Below are 18,516 nucleotides of genomic sequence, written 5' to 3'. Positions count from 1 at the left end.
ATAGTAAGGGACATCAAATCTGTGTGAAACTTAGATAATGTTGGGGCTACAATGAATGACATCCCTCAGAATGTGGTACGCTGGAGAAGGGTGGCAGTGGCAATTTATTATAGTAGAATACATTGGTGGAATGACTTTGCAAAGCAAACAGTTGTGTTCAGTATGGGATTTCTCCCAGTCCTCCAGGCCCCCATTGTGAAACCGGACTTCCCAAAGGCGTTTCCCTCCCTTTTTTATGCAGATATTCTAAGGGCCCTTCCTCTGAAACCTGTGCAAGGGGAAAGGAAAGCTGAGCTGGAGTTAACTCCTTTTCCATTGTGGAGCAGTTACCCTGCACCCTATCACAGGAGCACATTTGCATATAGTTTTGATTTGGTAAGAATTCTAGAATTGGGATCTGCAGTTGGGGCTCGATTATTGTTTCCTGCCTGTCAAGGCACAGGTTGCCTTTTCAGAGCACTGCAGGAATCTCTGAACATGGCAGATCTGATTGGTGCGCCGCTTACTCTTCCTGCCCTCAGGAACAGTGAACAGAGCACCAAAGACAGGGGATTTTGTGCTGTCTGATGCACTGATAGCACTGATAGCACTGATACATGGTGAAACTGAGTTGCAGCCACACTGTGTCATCTCACAAAGGAAACATTAACACAATGGCTGAACATGATTTTTTTTTTAGTCTTTTCTCACTTCATGTAGTGCTCAAGTCACTTTCCAGTGCTTCCAAATTGAGCATCAGTGGTTTCGATAATAGGCCAGATCCTGAGAGGCAGCCTGATCTCCTTTGGATCATTCTGGTGGCTGAAATGAGGCAGCAAGCAACCGAGTTTCCCTAGTGAGGGGTCCCACTTGCCCCTGTTTTAGAGCAGAGGGAATGGGACTAGTAGAGAACCAGCCCCAGGATCAGTGGAAGCTGGGCACAGATGAGGATGTGGCCCAACATAAAAAGTCATATGCTCACAGTTTTTATGTTGTTATGCATATTTTCTTTACCTCTACTAATGCCCATATTGCTGATTGCACACAATTTTTGAACTTTGCATTGCTTGATCAGTGCCCTGGTTAACCATATGCGTACGTATAAGCAAATCATTACTTTGTTTGTAACCAATGGTCAGCTTAAACTTAATCATGATTAACTGGGGACTAAATGGGGGAATATGAGGCACATAAAAGCAGCTGGGTGAAACAGTTTGTAGAAGAATCACTAGGGACTCGTCTTTAGTTTTCCTAAGCTAATAAAAAGGGTGAAAATGACCAAATATATTTAAAATTGATTAAATCTTGAGATACTGCTCAACATTTAACCAGGGATTTATCATGTCTGCTAGAAAGTCAGAGCCAATTTGGTTCAGTAAGATTCCTTCATGTTGATAAACTAGTCCCCCTATTTTATGCAATGTACTCGTATTTGTGAAACCAGTTCACAAAGACCAAGGGGTTTATAACTTCTAAGAAAGTGTCTATTTTTGTATCAGTCACACATATTTTTGTTTGCTTCTTTAATTTCTGAAAGCATGCTGTGCCGTATTGTAATTAACTTTTTTGCATTCCCTGTTTTAAGAATATTCTTTTTATATATGTTTTCATGCAGAAGAAAAGCCTCTTGTGATAGCTAAGGAAGTGAAAAGTAAGTAACTTAATTTTTTCTTTCTGTTGATGTGAATTTATGCAAGGGCTAATAGCATATTTGTTGCTTGGATTTGCTAGCTTCAGAAAAGCTTCTTCTACCCCAGAACAATTTTCAAGGAAAGAAAGAGTCTCACTTTATGGACTCATGATCTTTTGCATGTGCTATTCTGTATAACAATATAGGCTAGCTTCTTGTACATATTCATAATAGCAAAGCATCACAAAATAAAAAGCTATAGCTCTGCTAACTCAGCTGATACCCATAACTACACAACTTGAAAGGCCAAACCTGGATGGCTGTGGGGTGGGCAATACAAAGGGCAAATATGTTTGCTGTTATTTTACTAGCATTTAATGGGAATTCATTCCCTAACAAAGAGAGAGAAAGACAACAGGAAAGGAGTTTCCTGATGGCTCATACCTAATTCTATTCTACCAATTAATAACACTTATGCAATAAGTAATTAAATTGTTGTGGCCTTCATAGAGAAAAAGCTAATTTCCAAGTTTCCCAGTGAATCCATAAAATAGAGACAAATGAATTTAAAAGATAGTCATGTTCTTTAGTAGACAATGGTTTAACTGCAATTCACCATGAATAGCAGATATCTTGTAATGACACGTTTAAAGGTCCAATTCATAAAAATGTTATGAGGGTATATTATTTATATAGGCTTTTGATGGTATTCTGCACTTATTGCTGAGTATCTCTTGCAAGTTTTTCTATTGTCAGTCAGGATTTATAGGGGAAGCACTAAGTCAGAACAAATGCAGGGTTACTGTATCACTTCAAAAATTGTATTTATAATAGGTTAATTGGTATAATTGATTGAATAAGTGCCTATTTCTTAAATAATTACCTGGTGCACACACTGGCTCCAATTCTATCCTCAGCTTTGTGTGGACTTGCTGGAACATAGAGCATGTTTATATATTTGAGGGGATGACAGTAGTGTTTTTAATAAGTGACTAATTGGTCCAGATTTGCATGTCTTCTCCATTGCATGGACTGATCTCCAGATATACGTTTTCTGCATTGTGATGGCAAATCTTCCAAAGCATACTTCAGTTGGTCAAAACTGGGTAGATTTAATAAGACACAGCACGGAGGGAATATGTACCATCTGAAACAGGTTGATCTACCCAATGGCACGGTTTGGCCTAATATAAGTATAAACATCTGTCACAAGTAGTCATGGTTTACCAGTGTGGGTGCCATAGAGATGAGACACATCTGGGTAGACAAGTCCTCCCACAACTATGCTGTCTTTTTGCCTCACTCTCTGTTTAAGTATTGGGCCTTGTTCAAGTCTCTTACCTTATTGTTTTATAAAATGTGGGTCATTGTTCTTTAGTAAGATATAAAAAATCAACTGAACTTCTTTTAAATCTTTTCTTAGGAACAGAAGAGGAAAAGAGGATAACTCAAGAGAAGAGAGCTGTTCCTGAAACTAAAAAGAAAGGCATGGAATTAGAAAGTTTGTTGAGAGGCTGATCCAGCTCCCATTGAAATCAATGGCCAAATTCCCATTAACTTCAATGGTGGCAGATCAAACCCTAAACTTGCAGTACCACAATGCTCTCCTATTGGACGATCTTCCCATACCTTAGTAACATCACCATCCCATGTTTTACTACTTTTTCAGTTAGTGTCAATATTTTAAGGCTTTTCCTGGTTGACAAGCCAGAGAACCAATGGCAAACCTGGTGGTTTAGCCCCCTGGTTGTGAAGCTGTCCATGGCAATTGTAATGTTTGTCCCTGATATAACAGGACATGGCTATATTGCCATATGTGAAAATGGTGGGACATATAGCTTTGGACTCTGCATGCCAGTTTCAATGACATCAGTACCATGTCGTTTTGATAGTAATGAATAAGATTTGCAGCTACCACTGGTAACTTAAATTAAAAGGTACCACATTCCTGCACTGATGAGTCTTGCCTGGCCTTTCATGAATTATTAAGTATCCAGATTATCCAAAATTGATGCTGACTGATTAATTTTCATTTTTTATCTGATTGCTTTGTGACTAGGTGTGGGCAATGGCTAGAATCATCTGATCTAAATTCAAAAATAAGTCACATTTTTTCAGTATGTGCCCACCAGGGCTTGGCTGACTGCATATTTGAATGTGTGATTCATAGTTCTATCATATCAAATGACTTTCTTTAATTAAATTTTAGAAAAAGAAGAAGAAAAAAAGAAATCCCCTGAGACGACTGTCCCTGAAATAAAAAAAGCAGGTAAGAAATTGAAATATGTCGGGTTTTTCAATAGACGTTTGATTATTTAATATATGTATTTTCAGTGTTTATACATTTAAAGTAGGTTAATATTTAAATTCCCATTACTTAAGTCTGCGGGGTTCTCCCTTATTCTGTGGATTTGGACAGAAATAAGTCACCCTCTCCCCACTCCTGACACCAAATTAAACTGTGGCATAAGTAACCCCACTCAACGTATTCCATGTTTGGGATAGCTGGTGGATGCTTGATTTTTTTTAAAAAAGTAGTATATGTAAAGTGGGGTTCAGCTCTGGCCATAATTTTTTCAGGGATAGTTATTTCACATTCAAATAATTTTAGGTCCAAATGGTAACAAGTAGCAGGGGAAATAGGTAGTTAGTTGTCTAAGGCTTTCTCTATGTTGGGAGAAATGAGTTGTGTTAGAAATAATATTAACAAACATGCTTTAACATGAAATCATAGAATATCAGGGCTGGAAGGGACCTCAGGAGGTCATCTAGTCCAACCCCCCTGCTCAAAGCAGGACCAATCCCCAATTATATCATCCCAGCCAGGGCTTTGTCAAGCCTGACCTTAAAAACTTCTAAGAAAGGAGATTCTACCACCTCCCTAGGTAACGCATTCCAGTGTTTCACCACCCTCCTAGTGAAAAAGTTTTTCCTAATATCCAACCTAAACCTCCCCCACTGGAACTTGAGACCATTACTCCTTGTTCTGTCATCTTCTACCACTGAGAATAGTCTAGAACCATCCTCTTTGGAACCACCTCTCAGGTAGTTGAAAGCAGCTATCAAATCCCCCCTCATTCTTCTCTTCTGCAGACTAAACAATCCCAGTTCCCTCAGCCTCTCCTCATAACTCATGTGTTCCAGACCCCTAATCATTTTTGTTGCCCTTCGCTGGACTCACTCCAACTTTTCCACATCCTTCTTGTAGTGTGGGGCCCAAAACTGGACACAGTACTCCAGATGAGGCCTCACCAATGTCGAATAGAGGGGAACGATCACGTCCCTCGATCTGCTCGCTATGCCCCTACTCATACATCCCAAAATGCCATTGGCCTTCTTGGCAACAAGGGCACACTGTTGACTTATATCCAGCTTCTCGTCCACTGTAACCCCAGGTCCTTTTCCGCAGAACTGCTGCCTAGCCATTTGGTCCCTAGTCTGTAGCGGTGAATTGGATTCTTCCGTCCTAAGTGCAGGACTCTGCACTTATCCTTGTTGAATCTCATCAGATTTCTTTTGGCCCAATCCTCCAATTTGTCTAAGTCCCTCTGTATCCTATCCCTACCTGCCACCGTATCTACCACTCCTCCTAGTTTAGTATCATCCGCAAATTTGCTGAGAGTGCAATCCACACCATCCTCCAGATCATTTATGAAGATATTGAACAAAACCGGCCCCAGGACCGACCCTTGGGGCACTCCACTTGATACCAGCTGCCAACTAGACATGGAGCCATTGATCACTACCCGTTGAGCCCGACAATCTAGCCAACTTTCTACTCACCTTATAGTGCATTCATCCAGCCCATACTTCTTTAACTTGCTGACAAGAATACTGTGTCAGCACTACTGAGTGTAGACAAAAGCAGGGCTGTTTTTTTAAAGTGATAACTAGGAACAAATGTTAATGTCCTGTCTACACTAGAATTTGCAATCATTGTAGTAATGATTTAGTGTTGACACATGTTCAAGCATGTTTAAAATTCAAATGAAGCTTCTTCCCATGTCATTTTAATATCTTTCATTTCTGCTTTTATTGTGCATTTCCAAGTTTTCCTTGGTCTATCGCATCCCCTCTTGCCCTGGGAATTTCTGTCCAGTGCCTGTCTTATGTTGTTTGATTCTTTCCTTCATGTGTGTTCTCGCCATCTTTATTTTTGTTCCATAATTTTCTGTCCTATCAATTTCTGTTTCTTCCTCCTCCAAAGCTCTTTATTTGTCTTTTTTTCTTTTTTTTTTTTTTTTTTGGCCATCTAATGTTGAGGATTTGTCTAAGGCAGCTGTTCAGAGAAACTTGAAGTTCAGATAATAAGGTCTTGATAAGTCTCTAGATTTCAGCACCATTCAGTAAGATAGACTTTACAATGGTGTTAAATAGTCAAAGCTTAGTTAGGAGGGAAAAGACTCTGTTTCCCTAGATTGGCTTTGGGGTTGCAGAGGCATGTCTGGTTTTTGCTATTCCATCTGTTCCATCGTTTTTGCTCATGGTGCTGTCAAGAATTGCAAAGTGTTGGACCTCTTCTATGCCAACCTCATAAAGTGTTATTGGTATTTCTTGTTGGATGTTGATTCTCATGATTTTCATTTTCTCTGTGTTGATTTTCAGCCCGACTAATTGTGCATAGGTTGGAGATAATTTGTGTTAGCTTGCTTTTCTCCATGAGTATGGGTCAGCAGGTTGATGATCTGTTACTGTCTCTGCTCCATTCCTGTTATGTAAAGACTCTAAAGTTCTTATCCATTTGCGCAGAATTGCAATGTGATCAATTTTGTTCCCTGTTCTGTGGTCTGGCTACCTGCCAGTTATCTTGTGAATAGTACGGTGAGGGGAAATAGTTCCTCCAGTGACCAGATCATTCATTCCACAAAAATCAGCAAATATTTCCCCATTTTTGTTCATTTAACAAAGGCCTTATTTTCCCATAATTACTTCCCTGCCTGTATTGTTGCTTCCCCCCCACCCCCACTTTCGTGTTCATGTCTCCAGTTACCAGGAGGACATCCCTTTTCAGGACCTTGGCTACTTCTGTTCACGGAAGTTTTCTTATTCCCATTGGCTAGCTAGATTTGTTAGAGAGTAGCACTGAATAATGGGCACTTTCTGAAACTTTGATGTAAATTGTGGTGTTATAAATCTGTCAGGCTTTTAGCTGCCCTCCTTGACAGTATCAGATTATGCCATCTCTATGTACATTACCCGCTGCCAGGAATGAGGACTTGCCGCTGTACCTGCCCAGTCTCCTGGGAGCCTATGAGCACAGCTGAGCCACAGCAGGGCTGCCTGATTGACTACTCCGCCTCTTTGGCTGAGAAAGTCAGCAACCCTGCTCTTAAGCCTAACAGCAACAACTGATCTGTGGCTGCTCTATACATACCCCCACAGCTGCAATCTCTCCTTGCCTCACTAGCCTTACTCCAGCCCTGATCCTGGCTTATTCCCAACCTTGCTACTGTCCTTCCAGTCTGCTCCAGCCTTGCTTGGTCCCTGGGTCCTGACTCTGGCTCTGTTCCTGGCTTGTAACTCCAGCTCTGACCACATCTGTGCTAGGCCTGACCATTTCTGGTCTGACTGCTAAGGCTGACCACCCATATCCCGGTTCATGACATTGGCATTCAGTAGCCCGGAATATAGTAGGATGTGTCCAGGTGACAGTTATTTGTCATGATGTTACCCATCTCACTTCACTTAGGCCTAGTATATCTAGTTTATATTTGTCCATTTCTTTTGTTACTTGGGCTGTTTTACCAGACTTATATAGCGTTTACATGTTCCAGATACCCATTTTAGTTACGGATTTAGGATGGAGAAGATTTGTCAGAGGAGTAGCTTCCTTTCAGGTTTGGCCACTTTGTATCATCTTCTCTCTTTTAGGTCTAGATGAGTTAAGTTGAATTAGGTTCGGTTTGTTGAGCTGAGCAGTAGTGTAGGTTTCCATAACAGCCTTGTTTTTTTATGGGAGCAGTTGTTAGCCCACTCCCAACCAGGCCCTACCAGGAGGATTGGTGGACTGCCTTTGGTCTGGTTTCTAGTCTTCAGCCTGGCATAGGTGACCTTACCAGTTATATTCCCACTAGCATAGTTTTCAGGGTCATGGCACCATGCAAGCTGTCCCACCACATCAAGGCATAGTCCTTGGGGAAGGAAACTACATTACATGCCATGTAATTCAGAAATGAAACATCTGGTTTTGATGCTATCTCCTTTTGAACCCCTAAAAGCAGGAAATCATAATGGAGGAGACAAACTACAGTTTACAGTGTTGCCAACTCTTATTATTTTTATCACACGTCATGCATTATTTGGTGTTTTTCTTAAAGTCCCATCTGCTGGAGTCATGTGATTAAGGGGGTATCTCAGCTTTTTATTAAAGAAAAGGTACTTTTCTATTCTCATGATTAGGGAGAAAGGCTTGAAAACAGGAACCCTAAAGGCTCAAACACCAGAAGGCAAATAAAAAGAACCCACAATTTATTATTTTAACATTATTGTAATTTCCAAGCTAATCTCATGAGTTTGGGGGTCTAATTTATGATTTTTGAACACTTGGGACAACTAACTCTAGCAGTATTGTTCTAGTGTACACATAAGGATCTTTAATGTTTGCAGTTTGTGGATGTAAGCTAATGTGATATAATAGGAAGGAGGTTACTGATAAGGCTTCTGAACTCCAAAATGCAAAGGATTAAAGTAACAAAGACAGAAACTTTTATACTAATTCTTAAAGAAGACATATCCACTCAAAAGACAATAGTAGAACTTACAATAACATCTCTATTAGTCATGTATACAAATAGGGCTGATCTATTCATGCAAAACCTTATGAGGAGGAGCTCAGAAAAAAGCATTTATGAATACTCATCTTGTGATAGCCAGGGTTGATTTTTTTTTTTGAGAGGTGTTGAGTACTCGCAATTGTAATAACAGTTAATGGGCATTTAGATCCAATGGTGATGATCACAGTATAGGAATAGAATGGAACAGAGCCTAACACCACACTGAAAGGGTTAAAACCAGGATCACAGGAAGCATTATCAGAGCCAGGCCTACAACTCAGGTATTCCTGGCATGATCTATGCTTTCTAATTATTCAGATCTCATGTTAAATTACATCATAAACTGAGAGGATATATATTCCATAAAGTTTACTGAAGTATAAAGTTAAATTGCATCTTTAAATGTATAAATATAGATTTAAAAATAAAATATCATAACTTAAGATGGTGATTCAAAATGACCCTTATAACTTTATCCTGACTCTAAACTTGCTTTTCATATAGAGTTTTAAAAGATTACATTTTATGGTCAAACTGCAGTATAAAGTTATTAACATGTTCATCTTCTATTACTAAACCTTGTGAGTCATCGTAACGATGCTGGAGAGAGAGATATTAAACAGAGCAAGACAGTCCCACATTTCTGTCCTTTTTTTTTCGCTCCCTAGTTTGATGCATTTTTGAAGACTTTACTAGTCTCTGTGTTAGAAGATGGTAATCCATAATATATTCTAGTTACACATGTCACTGTTATGTATCATTGGACTTGCTCTTTGAATTTATGTTCTCTTTTTTAGCATTGAGTGGCAGCATATATTGTTATCCCTAGAAGGTTTTAAACCTGCAATAATTGCCACATTTGATTAAAATGAGCAATCTCAGTGTGTGGTTGTATTTACATGCTTTGGGCAGAAACAGCAGAGTTTGCAGAGTGGTGAACTTTGGAAGGCTTGAACTTTCAGTCTGAATAAGCAACCAAAAGCAGGATTATTTAATTATTTTTACCTTTTCTAATTAAAAGGACAGGCAGTGTCTATTGCATTAAATATAAGCTCCTTGCCCAGGCCTTCAAAGCCCTGCTTTACCTCTCTTAGTGCCTACTTCTCTGACTTTGTCTCTCTCTGTTTCCCATCAACTCTTTCATTTCCCTTTGTGTCCTCCATGCTTGTTTCTGCACTGTCTGCTCTACAAGGCCCCTTTATACCTGGAACTTACTTCCTGAAACCCTATCCCCCAAGCTGGGCTTCATCCTGTCATTCAAATCCCTCCATAAAACTCACAGCTTCCACAAGGCCTGTTAACACAGTCTCTTCCTATAGTGAAATGATGGTCTGCATGTGTGGTTGACTGAGAGGCAGAGAGAGCCTCATAATAATGCTTTGAGGGCAACTCTGCCCCTCCCTCCCACCTTTTCCCCATCTAAAGGGAAAACATTTTACACCTCACAGCATATCCTTTATATTTTCTGATTAATGTTTTAGATTAATGCAAATTAGCAAATGAAAGATGTTGTGGGTTTTTTGGTCCGTGTTGCAATTTTACCCCTTGCATTACGTGAATGTACTTTTGCACAGCTCTGTACTAACCGCCAGTGGTGTTGGAGCCGTTTTTTAGCAGGGGTGCTGAAAGGCCAGTGAACAAAACCTTAAACCGTGCTGCATCCCCAGCACCCCTAATTACAGCACCCCTGCTAACTGTCTCTCTAAGGTGCATTTGTTTGCAGGCAAATTCTCTCTCTTTCTGAACCCCCTCTTGTCATCTCTCTTTCTCTCTCTCTCTCTCTCTCTCTGCTGCAGAGTAGACTAATATTGAATGTGCTCAGTACAAAATGAACTGGAGGATTCTTAATTAGCTTTTAAAAGTGTATTGTAGATAAAACACATTAATCCTCTGACCTTCCGTTAGTACAAAAACATTGTGCTAATTGTTCTGAAAAACAGATAATTCTGTTGTTATAAACTCAGAGGTCTCTCTTAAACAAACATAATTGGCAGAAATAAGGGTCTGCAAAATCCTGTTTAAAAACCCCTACTCCACGAGGCTGGACAAATATAGAGCCATATCTGCACACATTCATGAAGGAGTCTTGCTGAGAGAAGTCTGGATGGGGTAACAAGAGCAATGGCCAAGATTTTCAAAAGTGAGCGGTGATTTTGAGTGCCTCCGTTTTGGGGTATCCAACTTGAAACGTGATTGAAAAAGGGGCCTGCTTGTTTATTTTTATCCTTTGGAAGGTAGGTGTTCAGTACTTTCTGAAAATCCATCCTTTTGGAAGAAAGCCTATTACACAGAACGTACAAATGGCGTTTAGTGAAAACAGCTACTGCTTACAAATATAGGGACTGATCTGCTCAGGAAGGGCTTAGAACCTCTCAGGATCTGGTCTGTGCAGACAAATCCTTTGTGCATGGCATGCACAGGTACCCACCAAAAAGCAACAACAACCCAGGATGGAACAAGGGAGGTCCTCAGTGCAACAAGCTGCTTATCATAGATCAGTGTGTGTGATGTGCCTGTTTGTACTTGGACATCCCTGACACGGCAGCGGTCCCTCTAAACTCCTGTACTGGACAGGGATAATCTGGTGTGCTGCCTGCTCTCAGAATACCAATGTCTTTTAGTCCTGCCTTTGTTGCATTCAAGTGAACCTGCTTGGGGACATTTAAACGATGAGGCTGCATTTGCCCTCAAATGTAAAGATTAAAATTATTACCTTGACACTGTCATGTATCTGAAATATTCACCTATGCGGGTTCAGTGAGGCACTCTACCAGCGCCTGGAGGTGACATGCCTGATAGTCCGTGGGAGGAATGGCTGTGTCTTCTGTGTTTGGAGGAGGGATGTTATTATAGCCGTGCAGGGAGTAGAACTGAGATACTCAGGGATGAGGGGACAGGGCCTCTCTGCTGCCTTTTTTGCATGGTCTGATGGCAGGCGTATTGTCCTTCACTCTGTGCTGTTTAATGCCAGTCTTTGCAACTTGCAAAAGGGCACAGATCCAGGGGAAATGAGGAGAAAAGGCCATTCTATTCTCCCACAGTTTGGCCTTTGCTACTCTGCTTTATAGAGGCAGACAAAGAAATCCCTATGACCAGTTTTTAAATTCCTGATCTGCACAAAAACCCTTCATTTGTATGGCTTCCCTGCCCACATTTACCTGGTGCATTCCTCATGTTACATAGTTGTTTTCTACTGATAAGAGAAATAGTGGTGACATCTGGTGGCCAATTATCTATTCTTTTCTTTTGTCTGCCTGCTTTTTCTCCTCCTGAACATTACCATATGTAAGTGTCCTTTCTTAAAGGAATGAATTTGAGATCTGTAGCTATTATTTATATCTGTTCCCCTCCCAGCCAACCATGCTGCAATGGTCACTCCTGGAAGGTGGTACACTCTGGAACAATGTTAAAATGCCAGCCAAACATGAAACCCTTCTCAGAAGTATCACCTTCCTGGGCAGTACTTCCAGTATAGCCAGCAAACAACAGCGAACTAGCCATGGTTGAATGGCATAATATTGTACTTGATAGAAACACTCTTGGCACCACCGATGGAGCCAAGACACAGCACACTACTACAAGAGGCTTGAATGGGGGGCAGGGGCTTTTGGTCCCAGATCAACTGAAAAGAAAATAAGCAGAGAAAACCTTATGCACAGTTGAAAGGAGAGATGCCACTAAACGCCAACGTCATACTATCCTACCAGAAAATAACACTTCATACCATTCACTGGTCCATGGATGCTTAACAGGCCTGTATATTGATAGTACTGAGGCCAGAGTTAGGCTGTTTTTTTGTTATAGTGCGACTGTGAAGAATATGGGATGTACATGTGTTACTGTACATTTTGGAGCTGCATGGGACTTATCTGTAGAGCAGCAAATTCTATCTGTGAAATTGATGAAATATGATTGTGGAGGTTAAGGTGTGTTAAAGAAGGATAGCTTAATTGGGCATTTCCTCAAATTGGCCTTTACAGGGTTTTTACAAGTGTGGACTCTTCCCCAAGAGGTGGCTGGTAGCTGTATATGGAGGAAACTAATAATGCTGGAGGAGTGGGGCTTACTGGGGATAGCTTAGGAGAGAGAGAAATGGGGGAAACAAATATATAAATAAAATAACAGAAAGATAACCAGCAGTGAGTTGCCTAGGGTTGCCTTACTCAGAGATGTATATGTGAAGGGCAAAAGTTAAGGGAGGACAGAAGATTATGAATTGATAGGGAATTTTTAAAATTATAATTTTAAAGCCAAAAAAATATGTGAGTCAGAAACCTGGAGTTGTACACATTGTAAGAGTATGCACTTGCAGTTGCTTATTGCTTTTACCCTGGTACTCCCTCAACAGCTTCCCTCTGATTGATTGTTTGTTACACTCACTTGTGTCTTGTCTCTATACCCTATGCATATTGGAGCAGAGCCAGGATGTCCTGTGTGTTTGTACAGCCCTCAGCAAAAAAGGGCTCTGCTTCTGCTTGTGGTATTATATCATCATCATCATCATCATTATTTTATTATCCATGGAGCAAAACCCACAATTCTCATTTTGAACATCTGGGTTCCCTGTCTGGTTTACTGGAGCTCTAGGCTTCGTCTCCTGTGTTGCAGACTGATTCATTCCTAGCTAATAACTTGCTCCTGGCATTATTAGCATCTCAGACCCATCCTTACTTCTTTTTCTATCCTCCCCTGGGTTCTGTTTATGACTCACCTGCTGTTTCCTGGCATTCTCCACTAATAGCTGCTTTTCCCTTCAGACACAAGCTATGCAGGCTACCGTGAAGATGGGGCTATGGTTATTAACCCATAGAAAGTCTGAGTTAAGATTTACATTGTTGCCAGCTGGTGATGTTATGTGCTGGTTTTCCTCTATCTTTCAACGTTGTTTAAAATTTCCTGTTTGTGGGGCTTTGTATAATAAAATCATAGAAAGTGGAGATGGAGATGACCTATTAGGTCACCTAATTCATCCTTCTCACAATGCAAAATGATTCCATACTGTATCTCTCCAAGTTCTTTATCTAGCTTAGTTTTAAATGTCTGAATCGCTTTAGAAGATTATTCTCAGTCTTAATAGATTTCAAAGTTAAGAAATTTTTTATTAAATTCCACCTAAATTTTCCTTTGCTTAATTTTCCCTGTTACTCATAGTTATAGCCCCATGTGACATCCTAATTTACCCCCTAAAGCCTTAGATCCCAATTCCCTATTGCCTTGCTCCTTGTATTGCCATTTACACTTACTTGTGCAAAGTAGATATAAAACTGGTGTAGGTGAATGGAGAATTTGATTTGGTAGTATTTCATACTCACTTCGCACAGGTGTCTACATGACAATGTACAGCAGAAGGCAATGGAGAATCAGGCTCTTGGTGCTAGGTGTCTTGGACTGTAATAAATAGTGGATTTATGGGATATAAGAATATTTCCTTTTGGTTTTACTTTGCACATACCTTTGTAAACTAAATACTGGAGGCCCCTATGTAGATACTTGCTCCCTATACTCTAAGAAAATGACAAACAAGCCTACTTACCTTATTGATGCTTCCCAGCTCAGCAAGAGACAAACATAGTCAAATTTGGTCTTATGGTAAAAATGAGGTTACATGTATCTGAGCAGACGCAAACAGCATTTGGCACTGGTGTAACTATTGCATCTGGAATACAGAGTCCAATTCTGGTGTCCACAATGCAAAAAGGATGTTGATAAATTGGAGAGGATCAGAGACAAGAACGATTAAAGGATTAGACAATATGCATTATAGTGATAGACTCAAGGAGCTCAATCTATTTAGCTTAACAAAGAGAAGATTGAATGACTTGATTTCAGTCCATAAGTACATATGTGGGGAAAAATATTTGATAATTGGCTCTTCAATCTAACAAAGAAAGGTATAACATGATCCAGTTGACGGATGTTAAAGCTAGACAAATTCAGACTAGAAATAAGGTGTAAATTTTTAACACTGATCGTAAGTAGCCAATGGAACAATTTACCAAAGGTTATGGTAGATTCCCCATCACTGGTAATTTGTATATCAAGATTCAATGTTTTTCCTACAAAATTTGCTTTAGGAATTATTTTGGGGAAGTTCTATGGCCTGTGTTACCACAATAATCCCTTCTGGTGTTTCAAAAGTATCTTAGGCCCAAATTTCAAAGGTATTTAGGCATTTACAGATGCAGATTGAGATTTACAAAAGCAACTAAGATGGTTAGACACATAACTCCCATTGATTTTCAATTAGACTTATCTCCAAAGTGCCTACATAACTTTTGACACGAGCACGTAGACTCCTAAGTCACTGTGACACTGTTGAAAATTTTATCCCTACTGTCTAATGAATGGGTTCTTAAGGTGGAAATGGTGATATCATTTATGTAAGAAGCTGCTCAATTCGAGGGCCTCTTCCTCTTCCCCTCCATCCCACAGCTTACTTACTCACCTTGCAGTGACAACTAGCTCAGCATATGGCTGCTTCTCCATTGCAATTGGTATTGTGGAATTAAAGCTCCTCTAAGAAAACAAGCCTACTTGTTGAGAGGTGGTTGCTCTCTGGAAGAGTGAGCACCCTCTCAGTGACTGATTGACTGGCTGGTTTAGTCAGTTCAGCAGAGGAAGAACTTTTAATCTGCTCTCCTAATGGAGAACCTGTTGTTGAACCTTGCAAGAGCAACTGAACATTTCATCAAGATAACAGTATTGCTCTGTCACCCTTTAAGCATTGATTATTTCAGATATGTATAGTTAATTTCTTTAATCCTTTCTTGTAAATTAATCCCTGAACCTGCAGAGGTGGGAGGGATGGGCGAGGAGAAACAGGGTGATGCACATACCACTTTTGTTTCTGCAGCTGAATCTCTTGTGGGATGATTTGGATCCCCATCAAGTCAAGTTCAAAACAAAACAAGTGCTCTTGGGCTCAGTGTTCATCATTTCAGACAAGAACAAGGAATGCCAAGGTTTTAAGAATAAATGGAAGATTGAGATGAGCTGGATTTGAAATACCCAGGCACTATTTAATGTGATAGCTGGGGAATCTGCCCAAACAAAGCATATAGGCATATTTTAGAATGACATGACTGTGTCTGATAGTCAGTCTGTTTTGAAGCTACATTATCATTCTTTTAAAACCCCCTTGGGGGAATGGCAAACTGGGAATGAACAACCCTGGAGTTAGTACAAACTGAATGTAGCGACTATGCAGGTAACTATATACTCACTTTGCCTCTTGCCCTTCAAAAGTGTTGAGTGAATTATCTACACTTTCTTACCAGCTGGTTGGCCTATCTTTAATTAATTATTCTAATCTGATTGCTTCTGCACTGTTTGTGTTGGTCTGTGGAATAATGCAATGCTTATTTGTCTAGTCACATTCAGAAATAACAGGATTAGTTGTTATGCGTATGACTCAAGCAATGCGAAGTTAATCTTTTTATGAAGGGAAACAATACTGTTCCCTCAAAATAAGATGCACGTCTGAATCACCAGGCCTGATATTTAAAATAATTACTCTATACTAAACATCAATGAATATCAGCCAAGTTAAAATGGTAAACTAGTCAGTGTTATATATTTTCTGCTGGCATTGTATGGACAAACTGCAGACCTGACCCAGTTGAAGTCAGCGGGATATTTCCATTGACTTCAGAGGGCTTTGGATCAGACTCCATATGAAATCCTTTACTTTTTCCATTAAAAAAGCATCTTTCTCATTCCTAAAACTTGTCCTTGACTATGTCATTTTCCCTGAAAGTTCCCATGACAATACAAAGATGATCATTCAGCAGCTCCTGAATACTGTACCATAAATGACACATTGAATGACTTCTGGGTTCTAGATATGTTTTATTGAATTTCAAATTTGATACATTATACAGTAAAAGCTTTGTTATCCGGCATGTTGGAAGAATGGGGGGTGCTGGTCAGTCAAAAATTCCGGTTAACTAAGAGTTAGTTAACCAATGGAGGGAGGGAGTTTGGGTGCAGGAGTGGGCTCAGGCAGGGGGTTGGGGTGCAAGAGGGGTTTTGGGGTGCCAGATCCCAGTGGCTCACCTTGGGTGAAGCTGGGTGGCTCCAAGCAAACGGCTCCTAGGCAGAGGTGTGGCCAGGTGGCTCTGCATGGTGCCTCTGCCCCCAGGTGCTGTCCCTGCAGCTCCCATTGGCTGCAGTCCTCAGCCAATGGGAGCTGTGGAGCCAGTGCTTGGGGCGGGGTGGGGTGGGAGCAGAGCATGGAGCTAGGAGCAGCAGGGACATGTTGCTTCTTGTGAGGAGCCGCCTGGATCCAGCAGCCCAAAATGCCATTTTCTCAAGCTTTCCAGTTGGTAAAGTGCTGGATAACATAGCTTTTACAGTACTACAAATGGCATCAACAATATTCCATTACACAATACAACAATGAAGAATATATTTGTGTTTGTGTCTGTGTGTGTGTATACACATATATACACCTATAGAACCACATACACACACACATATATATATATGCATGTGTGTGTGTTTCTATAGGTGTATATATGTGTTTGTATGTATAGGTGTGTATATATGTATATTAAAAACACTCTTAAGGCAGACTAAAAATCTCCATAGATTTCAGGACCTGCTACAATTGCCATTCTTAACTCAACTACATTTAAATCAATATTAAAAAAAAAAAAACTTCAGGTAAGAATACATAAAAGAAATGGTCATTATTAAAATCCATGCAATGCCAGAAGTAATTACATTGTGTTTTTATTAAAGGTTTAATATTTTAAAGTGTAATTACTAGCATGAGCACATACAGTACAATCACTTCACGTATCTTTTGGTCTATACCCATTCAGTACCTGTAGTAATTTTTCAAGCCACTGATAGATACACAATATATGAAAAATCCATACTCAACATAGCTCTTTTTACCTTCTTCATGCAGGCAAAAAGCTAAGGTGAGCCTAGTATTGGTAAATCCCATAGGTCTGAGTTGGTAGGATGTTCTGTTACTTCTTGAGACCTTGCACAAAATGCTGGTAAGAGTCCACTTACATGAGTAGAGTAGGCTCATTTTCTAGGCCCTTGACCTCAGAAAACTGTCTTAAATCTTTTATTAGTCCATAATGAGCACTTCCTCAGTCTAGTCCTGTTTATCATGCATCCAGCTACACTGCAGAATTTCCTGGCTGTCTTTCTCCTAGAGAGGTTCATAGAGGTCACAGTTGCTGTGGAAACAAATGGGACATAATCTAGACCTCTTAGTTATGATTGTTTAACTTTTTAATAAAATATACCTAATGGGCATTCTTGCTCTGGTTTTTAACACGCAGAGTCAGCTTTGTGGCTTTGTTATACTTAACTCAGAGAGAAATATGGTTAAATGATTAGGATAATAGAATGGGCAGATGTTCTTGAGAGGAAGAGCCATACACAGTCATGGTTACAAATGCATTGATTTTTATCTTGATTGCAGTAGGTTCTGTGTGAAGTTGCTTCCTCATAGATTTTTGCTGCACTTTTTAGGGTGTAATTAGAGTACTGTATGTCACTGATAAAGATGAGTGAATGGACATTGCATTATTCAGATTTCCCTTTTCACACACAGTGAGAATGCTGACTATGTACATTCAGAAATACAACTAAAATGTACATCCTAGAAAACTTCACCTAAAAGTCTTTATATATCTGAACCTACAGCAAAAGGAAGTAAGGGAAATGTAATAAGGAGTATTTAAAGGGACATCATGCACAACTTGCAGCACAGAGTAAACAAAACCTAGTCTGATATTTCATGCTCAAAGAATTTGTCAGCTTCATGAGGCAGTTTGGAATATAATCTTTATTTCAGGCTCCTTTTCTGTAATGGCTTCAGACATTTTTAAGTTTGCACCAGACTTTATTCATTCCCCATAAGTATTTACAGCCAAAGTTTCACCACAAAACTGCTGAACCCATTGCAAATATACAATTTGGACTGTATTTGTGCTCAACCTGTTCAAAAGAAATGTGGATTGCCCCTGTTTTAGGAGAATTCACAAATCCTCCAATGTTTGAAAATATAGGGTCTGTTGTAAATATCTATTGAAGTCAATGGAACCATGACAATTTATAGCATAGATGATCTGGCCTGTGGTGGTTTATTTTAAGGAGTAGTGTTGTTAT

General features: G+C 39.9%; 1 protein-coding gene across 7 annotated transcripts in view; it reads left to right on the top strand.

The window, feature by feature from the left end:
- The first annotated feature begins 1,220 nt into the window (after positions 1–1,220).
- LOC311519000 (uncharacterized protein) overlaps positions 1,221–18,516 on the top strand; it is a 152,063-nt gene continuing 134,767 nt past the window's right edge. For all 7 annotated transcript variants that reach the window (XM_084625114.1, XM_084625116.1, XM_084625119.1 and 4 more), the window contains exons 1-4: positions 1,221–1,354; positions 1,595–1,630; positions 3,033–3,095; positions 3,819–3,878. In XM_084625114.1, coding sequence (XP_084481240.1) covers positions 1,321–1,354; positions 1,595–1,630; positions 3,033–3,095; positions 3,819–3,878 — 193 coding nt within the window. In that variant the 5' untranslated portion in view covers positions 1,221–1,320. The remainder of the gene's footprint in view (positions 1,355–1,594; positions 1,631–3,032; positions 3,096–3,818; positions 3,879–18,516) is intronic.

This window comes from Lepidochelys olivacea (genome assembly GCF_965140295.1).
Source record: "Lepidochelys olivacea isolate rLepOli2 genome assembly, chromosome: 3".
Lineage (NCBI taxonomy): Eukaryota > Metazoa > Chordata > Testudines > Cheloniidae > Lepidochelys > Lepidochelys olivacea.
The sequence above is the reverse complement of the archived record's forward strand: the minus strand, read 5'-3'. Positions and strand labels throughout refer to the sequence as shown.